This window comes from Chenopodium album, chromosome 27 (genome assembly GCF_948465745.1).
Source record: "Chenopodium album chromosome 27, dcCheAlbu1.1, whole genome shotgun sequence".
In the NCBI taxonomy this organism is placed as follows: domain Eukaryota; kingdom Viridiplantae; phylum Streptophyta; class Magnoliopsida; order Caryophyllales; family Amaranthaceae; genus Chenopodium; species Chenopodium album.
In genome coordinates this window covers 11,030,589-11,053,740 of record NC_137860.1, presented here as the reverse complement: position 1 = coordinate 11,053,740, position 23,152 = coordinate 11,030,589, and the positions used below count along the sequence as shown (strand labels likewise).

The following is a 23,152-nucleotide window of genomic DNA, read 5'->3' as shown; positions in this document are numbered from 1 at the left end:
ATTTGATAGATTAAGGGTAAATTTGTACTTTGCAACCATTTATGATGGGCTGGGTCACGGAGGGTATTTTCGTAATTTTAGGGCATTGGGCTTAGGGCAATGGACTTAGTCCAAACATTTAGCCCCACGCGTGATGTGGGAACGAGATCATATGAAGTTCGGATGTCACGCGGAATAAGCGTAGTTGATGCCGAGAATTTGTCATATAAGCTAGAATGACTTATGATTATACATGAGAGCTAAAACGAGCCCCAAGCATGTCAAAGGGCTAAAACGAGTCCCAAGCGACTTGCTGATAACTTGTTATTTGATATGATTTTAGGGTGATTTTGAGCCTTATTTACTCGATATATTGGCATTTTAGTTCACTTCTATCCTATTTTCGTTCAATTTTTGTGTACCCCTTGCTTCACGGGTTGTTAGTGTTTTTGTTAAGATTTTAGTTCCAAAAACGATCATTTGAGGCATATGGATGATAAACCAAGGATAGAAGCCGTTACAATGGAGCAAAACCGAAGAAAATGTGAAGAGAAGGGCCTAGAAGACCCTGCACGGACGTGCCATGTCCTACACGGCCGTGCAGGACTGTCCCAGCCAAACCAAGCTACTGCCCGATTTGGCACGGACGTGCAAGGCTTCATCACGTCCGTGCAGCTCAGCCAGCACGTCCGTTCCATAAGCTGCACACCCGTGCAGTTAGCCTGGCCTAAATTTGAGCTACTGCCCAAATCTGCACGGCCGTGCTTAGGGTTGCACGTTCGTGCCACTTAGGCTGCACGTTCGTGCCACTTCTGGCACGTCCGTGCGCACCTGCAGAAATTTCCGACTCTTGTTTTCTCCGTCCTTTTTTTTAGGGCCATATAGTGCTTCCTCTTAGTTTATAATTGTAGAAACACAAATACTCTCAAATCATTAGTTAGATTTTAATCATTAGCTAGGGATTTTCAATCTCAATCATTGTAGAAGACAAGCTCCACCATTGTTATTCAAGATCAAGCTTCTAGTAATATTTTTCTTACTCTTTTCCCCTATTTCTTCTTGCTTTATTGTTAATTATTTGCTTGATTCTTGTATGTTTAGATTGTTAATTAGCTTAATTCTTAGTTTAATTATGCTCATGAGTTGTTTGAAATCCTTAATTACTTTAATGTCCATGGATTATAAGTAGTCTAATTTTCTAGGGTTTGGGTAAAACCCTCAATGTAGTCTCTAAGTACTTGTTGCATGTTCTAATTTGATACTTGTTGGCTGTTAATTAGTTGAGCTTAAGTGGTTTAATTGCTTAGTTCTTGTATATGGCCTTTGCTAGATCTATTATCATAGCTTTCTCAATGAAGGATCGAGAGATGAACTTGAGTTAGCTCCCTTATGCTTGATTGACTTGAAATGCCTTGAGAATAGGAATTTCTAGTCAAGGGAATGTTAATGTCATTGTGATTATGATTTAACACTTGTTTTATGCTTTGTAACCACGAGAGTAGGTTGTATTCATGATTCAAGCAATCCCTCTAGCTTGAGAGAGTAGTTGGGTGCTTTAGATGATTTCCCCTATTATACCCCTCAATTTACCTTGTTTATGCATGCTAATCGTGATTTGTGATGAAGTTGAGTGGTATAACCCGAGCCCCAGAATCCTCTAAATATTGTTAATTTCCCCTAGCTTTAGTTAACAGAAACTAGTACTTGTTACACCAAACCAAACCAACTTTGACTTCACTTAGCTTATTTATGCGGTAGTATTTAGGTGGTTGATTCAACGCCTCTCTTGGGTTCGACCCTTTCTTACCCTTGCTATTAGGTAGTGAGACCAAGATAGGACTTATTCTTTGGTAGGCTCAACGACGGCCTATCAAATTTTTGGCGTCGTTGTCGGGGAGGAAAAGTCACATTCAATGTATTATTGTTGAATGAGTCTAAGTGTGTGAATTTTTGTATCATAATATTTCTTATTTTTTTTTATATTTGTGTTTTCACCTTGTGATAGTCATTGCTAACGTTTTTCTTAGCTTTGTTTGACTTTGCATGACACGGAAGAGTAAGCAATCACCGCTTATTCCCGTTGATCCGGAGCTAATTGGACTTTGAGAAACGCCGGGAGACTTTTGCAAGGCACACCCGAGTTCTCCATTGTGTATTCGGATTCGGATCCGGAAGAAATATTTTTTACTAAGGAAGAAGAGAACATGGGTGACGGAAATCCTCCTCCACCATTGCTACGAGATTATGACCACCCCAATGCCTTCACACGTCGGAGTGGCATACGTCTCCCCACCACTAATGCAAACAATTTTGAGCTATCGCCTCAACTCATCCGTATGATACAAGGTGATCAATTTGGTGGGAGTTCTCATGAGTGTCCTTTTGCTCATTTAGACAACTTTCTCGAATTGTGCACCACGATCAAACAAAATAACATTAAGGAAGACTTCATCCGTATGCACATGTTTTAATTCTCCCTCCGTGACAAGGCAAAGCATTGGTTGAGAATGGTAGAAGAGGGATCATTGACAACATGGTATGAAGTCACTAGAGCTTTTCTTGGAAAGTATTGTCTACCCGAAAAGACCGCCGAGCTACGGAGGAAAATCACCAATTTCAACCAAGAGATTGACGAGACTTTGAGTGAAGCTTGGGAGCGTTTCAAGGAATACACTAGAAAATGCCCACACCATGGTTTCACATCATGGATCATTGTTCAAAGCTTTTATGATGGTCTTACTCCTACGTCAAGAGCCAATCTTGATAATGGGGCCGGTGTTAGCCTTAAAAAGCTATCGGTGGATGAAGCATATAAAATGATTGAAGAAGTGGCTAAGTACTACGCATATGAGGGTAATAGAAGGCAACCTCAAGTAAAGAAGGCCGGAATCTACGATCTTAGTGCAATAGACCTTATTGCATCAAAGTTTGACATGCTAGCTCATAAGCTAGATCAAGCCACTCTTACATCTCCAAGCTCTTCCTCACAACAAGTCATGTCTTGTGAGACTTGTGGAGGAAACGATCATATGTCCTCTTATTGCAACTTAACTAACCAAGAGCAAGCGGCGGCAATTGGGCAAAGAAATGAGCCATACCCCCAATCCTACAATCAAGGTTGGAAACCCCAACAAGGTACGGGATGGAAGCAACAAAACCAAGGGCCCCCACAAAATAGCTACAATCAAAGCCAAAACCACTACAACCAACCTCACTCTCAAAACCGACAAGCTCCATATCGCCATCCAAACCAAGACCAACAAAGGCAACAATATAACCAACCCGCTCCCCCACCTCCTCAAAAGTCTAGTCTTGAAGCCGCACTTGAGACCTTCATTGCACAACAAGGAAGAAGCAATGCGGATATGCAAGCAAACATCCAACAACTTCAAGCACACAACAAGATAATTGAGAATCAATTGGCACAAATAGCACAACAAGTTGGGAGTTCATCCTCAAATTCTAGCAGTCACTTCCCAAGTTCAACGGTGGTGAACCCAAAGGAGCAGGCTAAGGCCATTACTTTGAGGTCGGGAAGAGGTTATGAGGGGCCGGTCATGAGTGAAGAGGAGCCTCAAAAGAGTGATGAGGGAGTGGTGGTGAGGAATGAGGATGACTTTGAAAATGAAATAGTTGATGTTGAGAAAAAGAAGCAACAAAAGAGTGACGAGGGAGTCATAAAAGAAAGTGAGGGAGATGAGGAAAGAGTAGAAAAGCCCCCAATGGGAGTATACAAGCCTCCAATTCCATTCCCTCATAGGATTGTAGAAAAGAAATTGAATGAGAAGTTTTCAAATTTTCTTGAAGTCATGAGAGGACTTCAAGTGAATATCCCCTTTCTTCATGCCACGTCACAAATGCCTACGTATGCAAAGTTTTTGAAGGATCTTCTATCCAACAAGAGTAGGCTTGAAGAGAGTGCAACCATCTCCCTTTCTAAGGAGGTGAGTGCAATCATTCAAAACAAGCTTCCTCAAAAGCTTGGTGACTCGGGAAGCTATGCGATACCGGTGAAGATTGGAGATATGGAAGCTATGGATGCTTTATATGATCTTGGGGCAAGTGTAAGCTTGATGCCCTACTCAATTGCCAAGAGTTTGAAGGTTGGAGACTTGAAGCAAACAAGAATGTCCTTACAATTGGTCGACCGCACGGTTAGGCTACCTTTGGGAATTCTTGAAGATTTGCCGGTTCAAGTTGGAAGAGTGTTTGTGTCATGTGATTTTGTGGTAATGGAAATGGAAGAAGATACTACGGTGCCCCTTATCTTGGGAAGACCATTTTTGAACATCGCGGGAGTGGTGATTGATATGAAGCAAGGAAGATTGACCTTGAATGTGGGAGATGAAAAAATATAATTTTCATTCCCACAAGCATTGAAAAAGCCATTGTATGATGAAGTTCATAGAGTTGATACTTTGGAAAGGGACTTAGATAAGTTCCAAGAGAATTTGTTTGAAGGAGATCCTTTACAAGCTATCCTAACGGGAGGCTTAGTTGAGGAAGATGAAGAAACAAGGGGGTATGATCTTTTGCTCAACCAACCTTTAGTCCACAACGAAATGAAAGTGGAAGTGCTTAATGTGGAGGTAAAAGAGGAGAGGACTACGCCTCCTCATAAGGTTGAACTTAAACCCCTTCCTCCTTTACTTAAATATGCTTTTCTTGATGATAATGAGAGTTATCCCATTATTTTCAATGCTAAGCTTGATGATACCTCTCTTGGGAAACTCCTAGATGTTCTAAGGGAGTATAGAGGTGTCATTGGTTATAAAATTTATGACATTAAAGGGATAAGTCCTACTATATGCATGCATAAGATTTTACTTGATGATGATCATGCTTCCTCGATTGAGCACCAAAGAAGGTTCAATCCAAATATGAAGGAAGTTGTGAAAAAAGAAGTTTTAAAACTTCTTGAGGCGGGCATAATCTACCCTATCTCCGATAGTAAGTGGGTTAGCCCGGTTCAAGTTGTGCCTAAAAAGGGAGGCATGACCATCATCAAGAATGATAAGGGTGAGACCATTTCTACGAGGTCGGTCACTGGGTGGAGGATGTGTATTGATTACCGGAAATTGAATAAGTCCACCCGGAAAGACCACTTCCCACTCCCCTTCATTGATCAAATTTTGGAAATACTAGCATCACATAGTCGCTATTGTTTCTTGGATGGATACTCGGGATTCTTCCAAATCCCAATCCAACCCGAGGATCAAGAGAAAACTACATTCACATGCCCTTTTGGCACCTTTGCTTATCGAAGGATGCCATTTGGTCTTTGTAATGCACTTTCCACATTTCAAAGGTGTATGATGTCTATTTTTTCCGACATGCTTGAATCATCAATTGAAGTATTTATGGATGACTTTTCTGTTTTTGGTTCATCTTTTGACATATGCCTTTCGAATATCATTAAAGTGTTGAAAAGATGTCAAGAGGTGAACTTAATTTTGAATTGGGAGAAATGCCATTTCATGGTAGAGGAGGGCATTGTTCTTGGTCATGTAATTTCTAGTAGGGGCATTGAAGTTGATCGTGCCAAAATTGAGGTTATTGAGCGCCTCCCACCCCCCACAAATGTGAAGGGAATAAGGAGGTTTCTTGGACACGCGGGTTTTAACCGCCGGTTCATAAAGGATTTTTCAAAAATCGAAAGCCGCTCACTAAATTGTTGGTAAAGGATGCCCCTTTTGTGTTTACTAATGAATGTTTGCTAGCATTTGATAGGTTGAAGGAGGCATTGATTTCGGCTCCTATTATTCAACCCCCTAATTGGGAGCTTCCTTTTGAGCTCATGTGTGATGCTTCAGATTATGCCATTGGGTCCGTTCTAGGAAAAAGGAAGGATAAGAAGCTCCATGCTATCTACTACACTAGCAAAACACTAGATGATGCACAAAGGAATTACACTACCACAGAAAAAGAGTTTCTAGCTATTGTTCATGCAATCGAGAAGTTTAGATCTTACTTGTTGGGGTCTAAAGGCATAGTCTTCACCGACCATTCGGCCATGAAGTACCTCTTGTCAAAGAAAGAACCGAAGCCAAGGTTGATACGGTGGGTCTTGCTCTTACAAGACTATGATATTGAGATTAAAGACAAGAAGGGTACCGAAAATGTTGTGGCCGATCATCTTTCACAGTTGCCTATCTTTGTAGGTGATCTTGATAACTTGCCAATTGACGATTCTTTCCCGGATGATCAACTATTCGCTATTCTCCAAGCACCGACACCATGGTTTGCGGACATTGCAAACTACTTGTCTTGCTCTATTCTTCCTCCCGACCTCTCTTAACAACAAAAAAGGAAGTTTCTTTATGATGTTCGTCAATACTTTTGGGACGACCCCTTGCTTTTCAAACAAGGTGTTGATGGACTTTTTAGAAGGTGTGTCCCGGATAATGAAATTGAAGATGTTATCACAATATGTCACTCCTCACCTTGTGGAGGACATATGAGTGCTAACAAGACCTTGGCGAAAATATTGCAATGTGGTTTTTTTTGGCCAACAATATTCAAAGATGTGTGGGGCATGGTGAAAGCTTGTGACCGGTGTCAAAGAACCGGTAATATTTCCAAAAGGAATGAAATGCCTTTGAACAACATCCTTGAACTTGAAATTTTTGATGTATGGGGCCTTTTCCGAGCTCTTTTGGGAACAAGTTCATTCTAGTGGCCGTTGATTACGTGTCAATGTGGGTGGAAGCGGTTGCATCTCCTACTAATGATGCTAAGGTTGTGGTCAAGCTCTTCAAAAGAATAATTTTCCCAAGGTTTGGAGTGCCTCGGGCTGTGATTAGTGACGGAGGTTCACACTTTCCAAAGCGATCCTTTCAAGCTCTCCTCGAGAAATATGGTGTGAGGCACAAGGTGTCATTAGCTTACCACCCCCAAACAAGTGGTCAAGCTAAAATTTCAAACCGGGAGATAAAAATAATTCTTGAGAAAACGGTGGATAGGTCTAGGAAAGATTGGTCTACAAAGCTTGATGATGCTCTATGGGCCTACCGTACTGCGTTCAAAACTCCTATCGGCACCACACCATACAAGCTTGTTTATGGGAAGTCATGCCACTTGCCGGTAGAACTTGAGCATCGGGCTCATTGGGCTATCAAAACGTTGAATTTTGACCTTCAAAGCGCCAGTGAGAAGAGGTTGCTTGACCTCCACGCCTTGGGTTAATTAAGGTTGGATGCATATGAGAATGCAAGGATCTACAAAGGAAAGACCAAGGCTTGGCATGACAAGCATATTAGCAAAAGGAGTTTAAGGAAGGTGACAAGGTCCTACTATTCAATTCCCGGTTGAAGTTGTTTCCGGGTAAGCTCAAGTCAAGATGGAGTGGACCTTTTACCGTTAAGAAGGTATTTCCATATGGAGCGATAGAAATCTCAAATGACAATGGTGAACCGTTCAAAGTGAATGGCCAAAGGCTTAAGGCAAACTTTGACGGTTTTATGCATTAGGAAGCCAAGGTTGTTCACCTTGATGAGTTTGATGTTCCCTACTCTCATTGATCCCGCAATGTCGTCAAGCTAGTGACGTTAAAAGAGCGCTTCCGGGAGGCAACCCGAGTTTCTCAACTCTCTCTCTCTCTCATAACTATTACATAATTTCCATCACACTTACTATTACTAACTTTTCTCTCAATGTCTCTTGTAGGTGTTGATGAAAAGAGAAGTAAGAAAAGGTTTTGTGAAAGTGAAGTATTAATGATTTTTTTTTTTTTTTTTAAAAAAATAAATAATAATAATAATAATAATAATAATAATAATAATAATAATGGTGATAATAATAATTTTGTTATTATTATTATGTCTTACTATTATTACAAAAAAAAAAATGAAGAAAGTGCAGCATCAGGTCTGCACGGACGTGCAGAACATCGCACGTCCGTGCAGAATCAGGCAATAGCTCCACAAAACTGCTTCGATGTTCAGCACGGACGTGCCAAAGTAAGCACGTCCGTGCGTGTTACTAAGCACGGACGTGCACAACCCTGGCACGCCCGTGCCAAATCAGGCAGGAACTCTCATTAGTTCTGTTTGATTCTATACGTCCGTGCCAAATTTGGCACGTCCGTGCGTCCACAGAAATAACAGATTTCAGCAGGATTTTAATCAAAAAAAAAATTCACTTCTCTTCTTCATATCTCACGATTTTCCTCCTCCTCTCTCTCTAAAAACTCCTCTTCTTCTCCTTCAAAACTCACTTAATTCTCCATTCTCACCCAAATTCTCACCCAATTTCAACTCTTTATACCAAAATCTTCACTCCATTTCAACAAATTCACAAACTACTACTCCTTTTATCTTATTCAACCCCAAAAATCACCCAAAATACTCAAACCCTAACCTTGAAAAATTGGTTTGGGGTTTTCTTTGGGAGATAAAATTGAAGCAATTGGTTGAAGGAGGAAGTTCAAGGAAGCAAGGGGAAGGTTAGAAAGGTTAATTTGCGGGTTTTACACCAAAATAGGCTCGGTATAATCGTTCCTCCCTTTTACTATTTTTATGCTTGAATTCTTGAATTTTTGCTTGAGAAAGTTTGTTGAAATTGGTTATGAGTGATTGATAATTGATAATTGCCAAGTATTATTGAGTTTGAATGAATTTTGGTTTGCTTTGAGAATTGAATTTTTGTAAGTGAGGTGAGGAATTGATTTTCATACATGACAAAGCATGCTTGTTTGAGTAAATTCTTGTGTAGGATTGGTTGATTGTAGTGCATATATTGATATTAAATTGTTGTGGTTGTGTTGTTGCATTAGTCTTTGTTGCTTGGTGATTTACTTGTTTTAGGTGGGAGACTTAGAGCATGGCTTCATTGTGTACTAATAGTTGGCCTTGTTTGAGCTTTGGTTGTGTATTAGTGGACTTAGTGCCTATTGTGTGTTTATTGTGTTTATTGTGTTGATTATTTCGTTGTGGTTTGTTTGATTGCATTGCATAAATCCGACCATGTCTAGAAGAAATCGACCTAGAAACACGAACGCTAGGTACCGCAACCCTTCTCCTCCTCCTCCCGTTGGTCCACCACAAGTGGATGCAATGGGAATCATGTTCAATGACCAAACTTTTTCAAACAATTTTCTAAGAAATAGTAGGAGGAGAATTATGCCAACCAAATTCTACAGCAAGGAGGTAGCCGAGTCCCTAGGGGTGGGGGAAAACATTCGAATGTTATTCGAGGGATGTGGCCTAGGTAGTTAGCTAGACTTACATGCCTTGACCTACAAGAGATTAACTCTTGAATTCCTCTCCACCCTCCAAGTCCAACGGGACACAACTAGGAACCCCCGCCGTATCACTTTCTAACTCATGAACACCCAACATACCATGACCATCAATAGGGTGAACCAAGTGTTTGGGTGGCCTACGAACGGAACCATTGGGGCAAAGGATAGGCCACCCCGTAGCTATAACGCGGGCGAGTTTTGGAGGAAGATCACCGGCCAGTTTAACTACAACCCAAGGACCGATAAGGCCACGGCCATCATCCACCCCGCATTTAGGTTGTCACAGCGTACCATAGCAAACACGACGTTCGCTAGAGGTGACAGTTCGGGGGTAGTGTCCACTAGGGAGCTTTACTTCCTATGGAACTTGAGTGAGGGTAGTTCGGCCTTAGATGTAGGGTCTTGGTTTATAGACCACCTAGAGGATGTTGCCACCAGGTCCGGTAACATCACCATAGGTGGTATGATCACTATTATTGCTGCTGCTCTTAACCTGGATTTTGCATATCAGCAGGTTTGCACAGGTGCGACGCGGATCGATATGCAGTCGCTAAGGACAATGAGGTGGGTAGAGGACGTAGAGGGGCCGCACCCCTACCTGTGGCACGTGAGTGGCCGATCCTACGCCTACCTCCCCGACACAGAGCGAACCTTCATCTACGACGAGACCAACTGGATCTTTTAGAGATACCACGATTGGGCTCCTGGCGATGCAGACGATGAAGAGGAGCAAGAGCAAAGAGAGCAGCAGCAACCTCCATAACAACCTCCACAACAACAATTCCAACAACAACAACAACAACAATACGACCACCAACAAGGGTACGAACAAGGGTACCAAGGTCAAGGCATGGGTGAGGGCAACCCACCCCTCACCTTCGAGCAGCGAATGCAAATGATGAACCAAGGGTTCAACCGGATGACCACCGAGTTAGAAACTATGAGAAAGTCTCACGAAGATATGAGGTCCTCCTACGATAACATGAGGAAAAGCTTCGAAGGTCTTCGGTCGGAATTGGGTGAGTTCCGAAATGTCTACCGATATTGGTACCCTGGGGGCCCAAGCTCCCAAGGAGGCCCGAACCAATGAGTTAGTCTCTTTCTCCCCTTTCTTGTGCTTTAATTGTTTTAACATTGGGGACAATGTTTATGATAGCTTGGGGGGGAGTCTTTCTCTTTGGTTTTTATGTTGGTTCTTGTTTGTGCTTGATTGGTGATTACCTTACATGTTGTTTGTTCCTTCCCCTAACATCCAAACCCCTTAACATCCAAATTTGCTCCCTTTGAAATCCAACACCCTAAATCCAAATCTCTTAATGTGTGAATACTTTTCTTCTTTCCTCTCTTTATTTAGTTGTATAGTTGTGTTTTTTTTTTTTGTGATTATGCTTAGCTTAGTTCTCCTAACATGCTATCTTTTCTTGCTTTCTAGTATTTTTAAAAAAAAATTTAAAAAAAAAAAATAAAAAAAAATATAGCCTTTGGATGAGACTCAAATGACGATGCTTATATGATTTGCTGGCTTGACTCTTGAGTGATGAGTAAATGTTCTTTTAGAAGGGTGTGTTCAAGATTTGGGGTCATTTAGAGGCTTATTAATCTTGATTGCACTAGTGTATATGAAATGAAAACCGATGAATGCTCAATTGCAAGTCTAGCATAGGATATTGTCAAATTTGCCCAGAGTAGGATATGTTTGAATCAAAATATGGTCCCTTGTGCCCTTGGTGTGTCTCCCTTCCTCCCCGAAACGAAACTCTACAAGGGAATTAGTTCTATGTATATCTTGTGTAATAAGTGGCATAATAAGCCACATGTTTCGAATAAAAGAAAGAGCCGCTCAAATTTAAAAGAGGCGAGGGCAATGAATGAAAAAAAAATAGAAAAAGAGTGGAGAAGTCAAAAACTCCTTCAAAATTCTCAAAGTTTTCACTTTTTCTATTCTAGAGGTCAATTTGTGGATGCCTCCCACACTCTTTATATTTTAATGTTTCTTGTGTAAATTCCCGAATTAGAGCGTAGTTGAAAGGGCTTCGGAGTGCATTTTGGGAGGTGGACTTGCATTTTGAGATTTTATAACCGAAGGTGGGCTTTGCAACTTTGGAATATCTAGACGTGCTCTAATGAACTAGTAAAAGGTATAACGAAGTATCCTAGTGCAACCTTGCTTAGTTCGTCTCTTTACCCTCAACTCATGTGCACATTTGTATTAATGGTAATTCTTGAAAGTTGCTCGCTTGTCTTGCTTGTGATTTGTATCCCGATGAGTTGACTTGGACAATAAAAACATTGGTTTTTTGTGTTTTGACCACTTTGAGAACAACGATGTGCTATGATAGTTGGTGTGGTTTATGTGAGTTGTGGGTTAAGCTCAAGCGAAACCCTCACGAGATAAAAACTCGTCCTCTTAGGCGACTTAGGGGTTTAAATTGCTTTCACTTGTGCTAAAAGTATTTATGGCTCTTGCCATGCGGATTTGTGTTTGTGTTATCTCTCCTTTGTTTGATCATTAGCAAGTAATCCTCCTTCTTGAATTAACATGTTTGTTTTGCTCGACGACTAGCAATAACTTAGCTTGGGGGGATTTAATAACTTGTTATTAGATATGATTTTAGGGTGATTTTGAGCCTTATTTACTCGATATATTGGCGTTTCGGTTCACTTCTATCCTATTTTTGTTCAATTTTGGTGTATGCCTTGCTTCACGGGTTAATAGTGTTTTTGTTGAGATTTTAGGTCCAAAAACGATCATTTGAGGCATATGGATGATAAACCAAGGATAGAAGTCGCGACAATGGAGCAGAATCAAAGAAAATGTGAAGAGAAGGGCCTAAAAGACCCTGCACGGACGTGCCATGTCCTGCACGGCCGTGCAGGAGAGTCCCAGCCAAACCAAGCTACTGCCCGAATTGGCACGGACGAGCAAGGATTCAGCACGTCCGTGCAGCTCAGCCAGCACGTCGTTGCCATAAGCTGCACACCCGTGCAGTTAGCCTGGCCCAAATTTGAGCTACTGCCCAAATCAGTACGGCCGTGCTTAGGGTGGCACGTCCGTGCCACTTAGGCTGCATGTCCGTGCCACTTCTGGCACGTCCGTGCGCACCTGCAGAAATTCCCGACTCTTGTTTTCTCCGTCCTTATTTTTTTAGGGTCATATAAATACCCCACTTTGGCTCTATTGTACGGCATCCAAGTTTATAGTGCTTCCTCTTAGTTTGTAATTGTAGAAACACAAATACTCTCAAATCATTAGTTAGATTTTAATTATTAGCCTGGAATTTTTAATCTCAATCATTGTAGAAGACAAGCTCCACCATTGTTATTCAAGTTCAAGCTTCTAGTAATATTTTTCTTACTCTTTTCCCCTATTTCTTCTTGCTTTATTGTTAATTATTTGCTTGATTCTTGTATGTTTAGATTGTTAATTAGCTTAATCTTAGTTTAATTATGCTCATGAGTTGTTTGAAATCCTTAATTGCTTTAATCTCCATCGATTGTGAGTAGTCTAATTTTCTAGGGTTTGGGTAAAACCCTCAATGTAGTCCCTAATTACATGTTGCATGTGCTAATTTGGTACTTGTTGGGAGTTAATTAGTTGAGCTTAAGTGGTTTAATTACTTAGTTCTTGTATATGGCCATTGCTAGAATTATTATCCAAGCTTTCTCAACGAAGGATCAAGAGATGAACTTGAGTTAGCTCCCTTATGCTTGATTGACTTGAAATGCCATGAAAATAGGAATTTCTAGTCAAGGGAATGATTATTTAATCGTGATTATGCTTTCACACTTGTTTTATGCTTTGTAACTACGAGAGTAGGTTGTATTCATGATTCAAGTAATCCCTCTAGCTTGAGAGAGTAGTTGGGTGCTTTAGATGATTTCCCCTATTATACCCCTCATTTTACCTTGTTTATGCATGCTAATCGTGATTTGTAATGAAGTTGAGTGGTATAACCCGAGCCCTAGAATCCTCTAAATATTGTTAATTCCCCTAGCTTTAGTTAACAGAAACTAGTACTTGTTACACCAAACCAAATAAACTTTGACTTCACTTAGCTTATTTATGCGGTAGTATTTCGGTGGTTGATTCAACGCCTCTCTTGGGTTCGACCCTTTCTTACCCTTGCTATTAGCTAGTGAGACCAAGATAGGACTTATTCTTTGGTAGGCTCAACGACGGCCTATCACTTGCAAGGGTGAAAACCAGCCCCAAGCAATGCCGTAGAGATATTTTAGCTATTAAAGCTAAGTTATTGTTTAATAATCTGAGGGGTAGGCATGATGATAGATGACGGCTTTTAGGTGAGTGGGAGCACAACAAATGTTGATAATCTTCTAAGAGGTAAGTCTTACGCTTAGCCGAGAGCATGCATGACTTGTCTTGATAATATTTTGAGCTATTCTTAACACCGAGAGGTAAGTAATGATGATCAAATACCATTCTCTTGTAAGTAGGAATAGTTTGTCATCATCCAAGACACTTGGTGATGATTTTTTTTATTTATTTATTTTTAATTACTCCTAAAGAGATGCCAAGGGTATGCAATTTTCGAAAGCTTGTTTGTACAAGCCGAGAGGCTTAGTAGACGGAGTAGCAGTCAGCTGAGGGGTGTGAGAAAGCCGAGGGAGTAGTCAGGTTTTGACAGCTTGGCTACGCTAAGAGAGAAGACAAGCCGAGGGATGGTTTTGGCCGAGGTCTTTGTCTTGCTAGCCGAGGGATAGATGCTCGGGGGTGCCGAAAGGGGAATCCACCCGAGTTGAGTTATGAGCCAGGTTAAGAAAAATAACTTTGAGTGATTTTGGAGTGTGAGATAGGTAAGGCGGGGCGGAGGTGTGAGAGTGAGGGCAGGCTGAGAGATGCACCTGCCGAGGGGTATATGGTGAGGCTGAGTGCTGTTATACCCCTCGGCATGTACCTATATTTTGCTCGCGAGTATAAGGTGAGCCGGTGTTTAAGAGCATGAATTTTTGTAGAAAATTAGATGAGAATGAGGCTGAGGGCCTACTGCAATGGCCGAGGGCCTATCCTTGCTGCCGAGAGGGTAGTTGGTCCTAAGGATGAGAAAATGCGGAGGAGAGGGAGACCCCTTGAGTACTATCACTATGGTTTTTATTTCAAGTTGTATTTTTGTGAGATTAAGAAGAGAGATGGCCGGCTGAGGGGTTGGCCGCATTAGGCCGAGCGCTCGGCTAGGTGGGTTAAGCTCCTTCTCTTTTTACTCGCTTATTGACAGCTTGGGGGTGGTTTGCTTTGGGGGTGGTTAAGCTCCTTTTCTTTTTTCTTGCTCGAGAGAAGACCGAGAGCTTTGTCTTGCTTTGATTTTTATTTTAAACAAGAGATGGCTTAGCGCTTTGCAAAACCAGCCCAATGATGCACTCATGCCGAGGGGTAGGCCTGGTTTGGCACATCTACCTAAACCAATCAAGGTAGGCTTGGTGGGCTGGGCGCTCAGATTTTCTTGCCTTAAAGTGCTATGTCGGAGATACGCCGGGAGCTTTGGTATGGTGGCCAAGAGCTTAGGATTTCCTTAAGACAAAACCCCAATAAGTTTATACCCTGGGTTGAGTTACTTTTGAGAATAAAATCCCAAGGGCTTAATGTAAGGAGGGTGTTCCCGTCGTAGGGGATCCTTCTCCTTAGATGCCCACAGCGCTTTAAAGCCTAGGACTTTACACTTGTTAGGGTGTATTAGGATTTGAATTCCTGACTGTTTGGGAGACCTTGAATTAGAAATGATTTTATCATACACGCTTTTTTGTAAGGAACAAGTAGGAGTCGCCAATGAGTTTTAGGAAACCCCATAAACCTCGTTCATGCCTTTCTCCCAAGTAGAGTTCAAGGGATATTTAGCATGAATCATAAGTTTACCCATGCCCAAGTTGGTCCACATAAACCAGAAATGAGTTCGAGAGCGAGGGTACCAAGATAACGTTCTCTTTAGAGGGAAATCGCGATCCTAGCCCTAGTGCGGCCTCTACTAGCTCTTTCTTTTGCACAATATCATCACCAAACAATATATTCCACGTGATACCTATAACTAAGTTAGTAGATTTTATTTACACGCATTAATCATATAGTAATTACATTGCAAAAGTCGTTATTCTTAATTAATCAAATTCGCGAAGAGAACAAGAAATAAACAATATTTGTCTTGTCTTAAGTGATAAAACAACAATTAATTATTCAAATTCTAGTCTTGATTAACGAAAGAGTACTATGTGAATTAATTAATTAAAAGTTTGTTTAAAGTAATCAAACATCACTAATTAATCAATTAAAGTTATTTAAACAATAAAAGAAAAGTGATTCATCTAAGTGCTCAGCAAACTAACCATTCTTCTATGTATGCTTAGGTCTCCGTCTTAGATGTTTATGGACCTTCTTTCTTCTTTGTACCTCCAAGGGCTTCAATGGATGGATTAGGGTTGAAGAGTAGTTGATAAGAAAGAGGAAAACGTAGTTTGATAGTGTAGGGAATATTTCAAGCACTTTGACCCCAAGCTTGAACCCCACTGTAATCATACACTTAAGAATGGTGGCGTTCCAAAGGGAAGGAAAAGAGAGAAAAAGAGTCGCCAACAAGTTTTAGGAACTTGTAAACCAAAACGATCCAGGAGATGGTCAACTCCATAAGGTCTTGAACCAAATAGGGTTCGGGGATGAGGGTACGAATCCAATCTACAACAGAAAGGATCCGCCCTATAAAATAGGCCTCTACTTTATTCTACTCGTATTCATGTGCGCTTTTTGACTAACATGAAAACATTAGGTTAACCCTAAACCTGTTTAATCTATGTTGGTTGAATATTAATGCACAAATAAATTTATTATTGGCGATCACTTGAATTAAAATCATATTAACTTAAGCCAAATTATTAATTAACTTATTAAGCGTGATTTCAAGTACAAATTCCCTTTAACAAGGATAAAAGGCGTGATCAAGTAATAACAATAATATATAAATCAAGCAACATAATAATAACCATCATAACAATAATCATAATCATGATAAGGCATAATAAAGCTTAAATATAATAGCAAGATTCTAGGCATGATACTAACAAGATTAATAACAAACCCTAGCATGTCACTAAACAATAAAGATTTAAGCTTTAAACCTAACATGGTACTAACATGATATTAGAAAAGAGTAAAAGGCAACCTGAGCATGATACTAGAAAGCAATAAATAATATCCTAACATGATATTAGGATTAATAAATAATAAACATGCTTTCTACATGAATAAAGCAATGAGATTACATACTTTGAAGCCTCGTACCTCTTTCTAATAACAAAATACACAAGTTATTAAACTTCAATAAAAATAATAAATCAAGAATTAAAGAATTAAATTAAATAAATTGAAAAGAAAGAGTTATAAAGTTTAGACTGGATTTGGGACCAAACCCTCAGAAAATATTAAACCTTTCACGTCTAGGGCGAAGGCAACTTCGAACTTGGCTAGGTGTTGCAAGATCTTGTGAGTGCGGTATTGTTTTTGTAAAAAGGTTTGTTTAGAAAGAGAGAGAGAAAGAAAGCACATATTGCTCAAGAGAGAGAATAGAGAGAATTAAGTAATTCTTAATGAGAGTTGATGATAATAAACGGAGTTCGAGGACCCTATTTATAAGAAAACAGTTCGGAAAATCATAGAATTTGTTAAGGAATAAAAATCCACTTTATCACTAACAAACCGACCTTGTCGCCAGAAATTCATCTTGTCGCCAGGCGAAAGGGTCAGTCGCGAGGTGACAAACCTGTCGTTTGGCGTTAGAGATAATTTTTGCGGATTTTGTTTTTATAATATCTTTTGATCTAAAAGTCCAAATAAGTCATATAATATGTAGTAGGAAATCTCTTGAAATCTAATTTCTAATGCAATTGAAATCAGATTAAAATATTTTATGGATAAAAAGATATGGCCGAAATAGTGAAAGGGTGTCAGTTTTGGATAGAGTTTCGCATTCCTTTAATATCTTTTTCGTTATAGCTCGGAATTAATATTATAATATATCATTGGAAAAATAATTAAAAGATCTATCTAACCATATAAAATTTGGATAAAAAATACAAGGCACAAAAATAATAACTGACTGTCTTTGAACATGTTTAAATCCAAGTAGAATTAGGACTTTAAAAAAGGAAAGTTTTATAAAGAAGGAAAGTTTATATTTAAATCAAATTCCTTAATCTTATCTTTTTAAAAAAGGATAATTAAGATATTTTAGAAACTTATAGAAGATTCTAATCAATCCTAATTAGTTTAGGAATAGGATTAAACCTTTGGACCCTCCTCATGATCATTAGGTCGTAGGTAAAATCCGGTTTGGGCCCAGTTTAGTATTCTGGCCATAACTTCCTCATTATTCATCGGAATTGGGCTTATAATATATCGCTGGAAAGGTCTTTTCAAGCCCCATCCAATTACACTATTATTGGACCCTTATCATGGACCAAAATAAACTATATTGGACATTTTCATAAAATATAGTGGGTTTTCGAAAACAGAAAGAAGGATTTTAATAAAAACTAACCGCAACACTTGACTTTTCACACTTTCACCTCATTCGATTATGGTTCGACGCAAAAGGCATTCATCACTGGGTTTGGTTTTGGGGAGACACAAATGGGTGTCTACAGATAGTAAGATGGTTTGATAGATTAGGGATTTCAGAAATTTAGGGTTTTTAATTTTGATTTTTTGTGTGTTTAGAACTGTGCGAAGACCCCTTTTTATAGGCGTAGGAATCTCGATTTAGGATTTTAGAGCCACGCCATCAAATGGCGCGCGCAACTCTCTTTCGCGCTGGGGTGTAGCGCGCATCTCAATAAGTTGCGCGCGCCAGTCGCGCGCAACTGATTGAGTTGCGCTGGTTTGCGGTTTGCCTTATACGAAAATGCGTTTTTAAAACTTCCATAACTTTTGATTTCAAAGTCAAATTTAGGCGGGTGAGATATCATTGGAAAGCGCTAGAAGTATACTTTCCAATGCCGTTAGAATTAGGTTAAAAGCAATTATGGATCAAAAGTTATGGCCGTTGGAGTGCAAGGGTGCTGGTTCTTAGCCCGGTTTAGTGTTTTAATCATAACTTCTTCGTTTTGGCTCGGAATTGGGCTTATGACATACCGCTGGAAAGCTATTTGAAAGGGAAATCCATCTATATAGGTCTCTAATAGGAATTTGATGGTTTTCTTTATCTGTTTGGCTCTGTTTTAAACAATGTAGGTTCCATTGGATCTAATCATTGCATTTAACGCATTTGGGTCCGTTATTAATCATGTTTAAACATATGTGAACACGTTTTAGGCCTAATTAGTAATCGGACAAGGCTCTAAGATAACTTGGTCTCAGTATGAGTTTTAACTTACTTCATAATGCTTTTCGTAGGCCATAAACACTTCAATTTTGATCTAGCCTAAAGAACGGATTTTTGTAACATCATCGCACTTTTTTTCGGGACAACAGGCCAAAAGTAGGTTTCTAGAGTTAGCCCCTACTTTAATCGAGTCTAGAATAGACGATGATCAAAGTAGTCAAGGAAATAAATCCGAGACTAATTCTGCAAAGTTCTCTAAGGATAGAGAATCTTTCAGTAATGATTAAGGATGTCGAAACAGTCCTTGGTTCGCTAAGTGTTTGAAACAAGTAGCTATTAAGGCTAGAAAACATTTTCCCTAGTCTCAACGCGCTAAAAAATCTAGATTGATCCTTTGCAATTTGTAGAACACTTTTACAAGTAAAGGTGTTCTGGGTGATTTCAAGTCATGAGAAGAGATCGGTTTTAAAAAAGAATAAAAGGGGATGATTTCCTCTCAATCATGTCATCGTTGGTCTAAAGTCCCTCGATATGTCATTGAAACTTTAGCCTGGCTTTAACAAAGTAAAAAGAATGAAAAGGGGTTTCCGATATTCGAACCGAAAAAGGTCCGGCATTCGAGCCGGGTCCGGTATTCATACCGGATGTCCACAAGATAGAAATACATGTCTCAGGACTGGAGGCATATATCCAAATCCAGTGAGAGGGAAGAAAGTCAGCAACTCTCTCAGTAGTTTTGTCCGCAAGATGAGTGCACATGTCTCAAGACTAGGGGCACGTGACTACATGGGTGCAACATCGTCTCGTCGCTCTTTATACAGAGGGTTGACGGACACCCTAGCTGTCCGGTAAGCTAGTAAGCTCACTAACTACCGTATTTGCTCCCATTCAAGAAGTGCCTGTTCCTGAAGGTTCTACGCGCCTGTCGACTCGTAAGCTAACGCTTACAGTAATAGTCTACCTTTTAGTTCCGAGAGCTAGATCTTGCATAGCTTGAGCTGAGGTGAAATTTTACGCAACACCTACGTCGTACAATTTTACACTATACGCTACCCTATTTGCATTTTTACGCTGCATGAAAACGCCTTGCTTTTTGCTTCGAACGTGAAAAAAGAAGAAAACTCGGACATTTATAACATCAGTACAATAAAATGACAAACCTGTCTATGAGTGCTTTTACGTAAAGCAGCACCACGGAACGTCTTAAGGCACGCTTACGAAAAACGTTCAAGACGTATGCTTGGGGAAGGCACAAAGCATGGTGTGCATGAAAAATGATGCAAAAAACTATTAAAGAAGAAAATAAACTACAAATGCAAAGCAATTAAAAAGGATTTTGATAATTTGCGCGCCATTACGTCTAATAACGAGCAAAAACCGTTGAAAGAATGATCAGACAGATCAAAATCCAGATACCGATCATTTTAGTGACCAGTATCCGCGCGCAACTCAGTAGGTCGCGCTGGCCAGATGCGCGTATCGTTTGGAGTTGCGCTGATACGTCACACGCAACTTCTAGAGTTGTGCGCGACACTCAGTTCAGCAAAAAGAAAAATAGCGAATGCGATTTTTCATTTCGCTCTTTGTCTCCTTCCTTCCTCCATTTTCGACTCTTTCTAAAGAACTCCATTTTTTTGCGGTTTTCGAAGCTGAAGGAAGCAAATCTCGCTCTTAATTCACATTTACCATAATCCAATGTAAGTTTTTTGCTTAATTTCATTCATTCTTGGCTGGCATTTGAGCGATTTTCGAACCGTAAAACCTCAAATTTTCAATTTGGGGGTTTTTTTTCGGTCCATTATTCTTGAAATTGTTTGTTCCATGTTGTTATGCTATGTTTAAGGAGTGTTTTGCAACAAATTTCATGAAAAATGGTTAAGTATTGAACCTTGTATAAGCATTTCATTGTTTAAGTTTGTTCTTGCTTTTCTATTCGAATTTTGCTCGAATCTGTTGCTTTTTCTTGATCATTGGTTATACTTGTTTATTATGAAGTGATTTATAGTATTGGAACTAATATTACTTTCATAAATTATGTTTTGAAAATGGCCCGAAGTGTACTTTTAGTTTTTTTTGCCATGTTCAAACTTCAAAATTGATTAGTAGGCGATAATTGTATTGGTGTTACTATTGCTCGCCTAAGAGTAGCTGATTCTTTGAGATTTTAGAAAATCCCTTGAATGCTTAGTTGAAACTGGTATAGGATGGCTCTTGCTGGTGTTAGAAGCCCCCGTTTACTGAGTTTAACTGCAGGCATCGTAGTCCCCAAGTATGGGTGGCATTCGACTTGTTTTCGTGAATTTGTTTATTTGTCGTTATTTATATTGCAACAAAATTCATGCAAAGTTGTAAAGTATTGATCTTGTATGAGCATGTCAAGCATATATTCTGATTTTGACTTTGCACTGGAACTTTATTTCTCTTGTTTTCTCACATAGACTATACTTGTTAATTTTAATATAAATTGAAGTGTTTAGAACAACAATAATTATGCATTAAAATTGTAAATGAAATTTTGAACTTTTATAATAGCATGGATTTGTTCTTACGACTCATGTTTATATATATTTTTTTCATGCGCGCGTAAGTTGCAAAATTTAGTTTTATCAATGATAAAAATAACCGATGGTTATTATAAATCACTTATAAAACTGTGATCTCAAGATTTGCACAAAACTAGTTAGTTCATGAAATTCTTGAATGCATCATCGAACTAAAGTAGTTTGGCTATACTTCGGGCTTTTGAGCCCCAATTTTATGTTATCGAATATTGTAGCCCCCAATGTTGGGTGACTTCGATGACTTGTTTGTTTTTCATAATTAGACCATTTCATGTTGCTTGAAAGGGGTATAGAAATCCCGTGTTTCGTCTTATAACAACTAGGACCTTAGAAACAATTAAACTAGTGTGTTTAAATTGTTTTTTGACCATTCATAATTCTAACAAAGAAATTTGCTAAGTCTAGTAATAACAGTCATTCATTAGAACACATAACAGGAAAAATGAAATGTTGTTCAAAATTTTCATCTATTCTTGCTACTTTTGATTTCTTTCTTTTGAGTTTAAATTTTGCCACTGTTTTGAAGCTCGAGAAAGTAGATGTTATTCTCCTTGCGAAATTCCAATGTGTGCAACAATGGAGAATAATTTAAAATGAAGACTCCTTAATTTAGAATTTAGGAGTCTTTGTTTACATTTTAACTCATGAAATTGTTTGTCTTATGTTAATAATGTGCTTGATACAATTTCCATGATGAATGATTGAGTACTAAACTTTGTATGAGCAAGTATGTTTTATGCATCATGATTTTTTTTCGCTCTATACCAGTCATACTCTCTAATCTCTAGAGTAAATTGAAGTATTGGAACAACAATTATGCACTAAGATTAGTTTTTGAACTTGAACTTAAAAATGGCTTGTAACATGTTTAATGGCCAAGTTTAGTTGCAAACATAGTTTTCAAAAGAATAACATGATTAGTAAATCATTGTGATACATTTGAAAATTGTAAGGCTCGAGATTTACGTAAACCATTTGTAGTTTAGGCGATTCTCGAAAGTAGCTCGAATGGCATGAATATCTCTTTTTTTTGTTGATATTGGAGCGCCCATGTGTCGGGTTATGCGCATTCTTGCTATTTCACAAGTCTTGGAGCCCCCACTTTGGGGTAGTTCTAATGACTTGCTATTGTTTAGGCCATTCATATAATCATGATATTGGGATTGACCTATGTATGTATCCTATTTTTGTTTTTTAGATACTTAGGACAATGACATGGCTTCTGCATTTAAGTTGAAGTCATGTTCAAAAAAGCAAGTTAGTTCTTTGCTTGTTTATAAACCAAAAACAATTGTGTTTAAGGTTTAGTAATGTTACCTAATGTCTAAACGTGTGTAAATATCATTGTGGTGATTTTATTCTCGAAGTTGATTTAGAACATTAAATATTTACTTTGTTCTTATCAATCTTTGATTTTGGTCTTGTAGGTGGTTCTTTTACCATCCCTTAGCCAAGAATCGTAGGAGAACTAAGCGAGAACAAGTTCGAGTCAAGAAGAAGTCGAATCTTGATTCATTCCTTTTGGAAATATTCTTGTATATACATGTATTATCCAAACGGTTATTGAGGATCTGAAATTTTGAGAAAACAAAAATTTAGAAAGGAAAAATTGAATACTATTTTAGTTAGAAACATGTTCTTTCGAATTAAAATTCAAAAATTTGAGTAGGGTCCAATAATTTAAATGAAAGTTTGTTTTGAAAAGCAACTTTTTCTAGTAGGCAAAAATCATTATCATATAATTTTGAAAGTCTAGCTCGTAATTGAGTGTGAACTTTTTGTCCAAGATTGATGAAGGTAAGTTGTAATTCGCAACTTATTTCATCAAAGATATGAAAATGTAAGCAAACTTTTGTATAAATAATTTTGTCATTTCCCCCTTTCTATTATTTTTCTTCATTGTCATAGTTTGATAATTGAAAGTGAAGTTCTTCCAATTAAAAAGCTCCGTAGTTTAAAATGAATGTTTATCAAACTTAGGTTTGGAGTGTTAGAATAATTTATAAAATCGTTCTAATCACTCTCCAAAATATGGTCTTATTTCAAAACGA

The 23,152-nt window shown here is 38.9% G+C and overlaps 1 protein-coding gene and 1 non-coding gene across 2 annotated transcripts; one reads left to right on the top strand and one right to left on the bottom strand.

Annotated features, from left to right (window-relative positions):
• The first annotated feature begins 2,486 nt into the window (after window positions 1–2,486).
• On the top strand, window positions 2,487–6,277 carry LOC145619672 (uncharacterized). Its single transcript, XM_081674374.1, has 3 exons — window positions 2,487–4,280; window positions 4,365–4,746; window positions 5,793–6,277. Exons 1-3 carry the CDS (start codon window positions 2,487–2,489, stop codon window positions 6,275–6,277), a joined length of 2,661 nt encoding a protein of 886 aa, XP_081530500.1.
• LOC145621824 (small nucleolar RNA R71) lies at window positions 2,571–2,677 on the bottom strand. The gene has a single exon (XR_014108619.1). It is a non-coding gene; the product is annotated as a small nucleolar RNA R71 (small nucleolar RNA).
• Window positions 6,278–23,152: the final 16,875 nt, after the last annotated feature.

Bases quoted from the DNA above. Each gene is read 5' to 3' on its own strand.
- LOC145619672 (XM_081674374.1), top strand. From the start codon at position 2,487: ATGGTAGAAGAGGGATCATTGACAACATGGTATGAAGTCACTAGAGCT. The intron at 4,281-4,364 runs GTGATTGATATG...GCATTGAAAAAG, and splicing joins TTTTGAACATCGCGGGAGTG to CCATTGTATGATGAAGTTCA. The intron at 4,747-5,792 runs GTTATAAAATTT...GTGATGCTTCAG, and splicing joins GGAGTATAGAGGTGTCATTG to ATTATGCCATTGGGTCCGTT.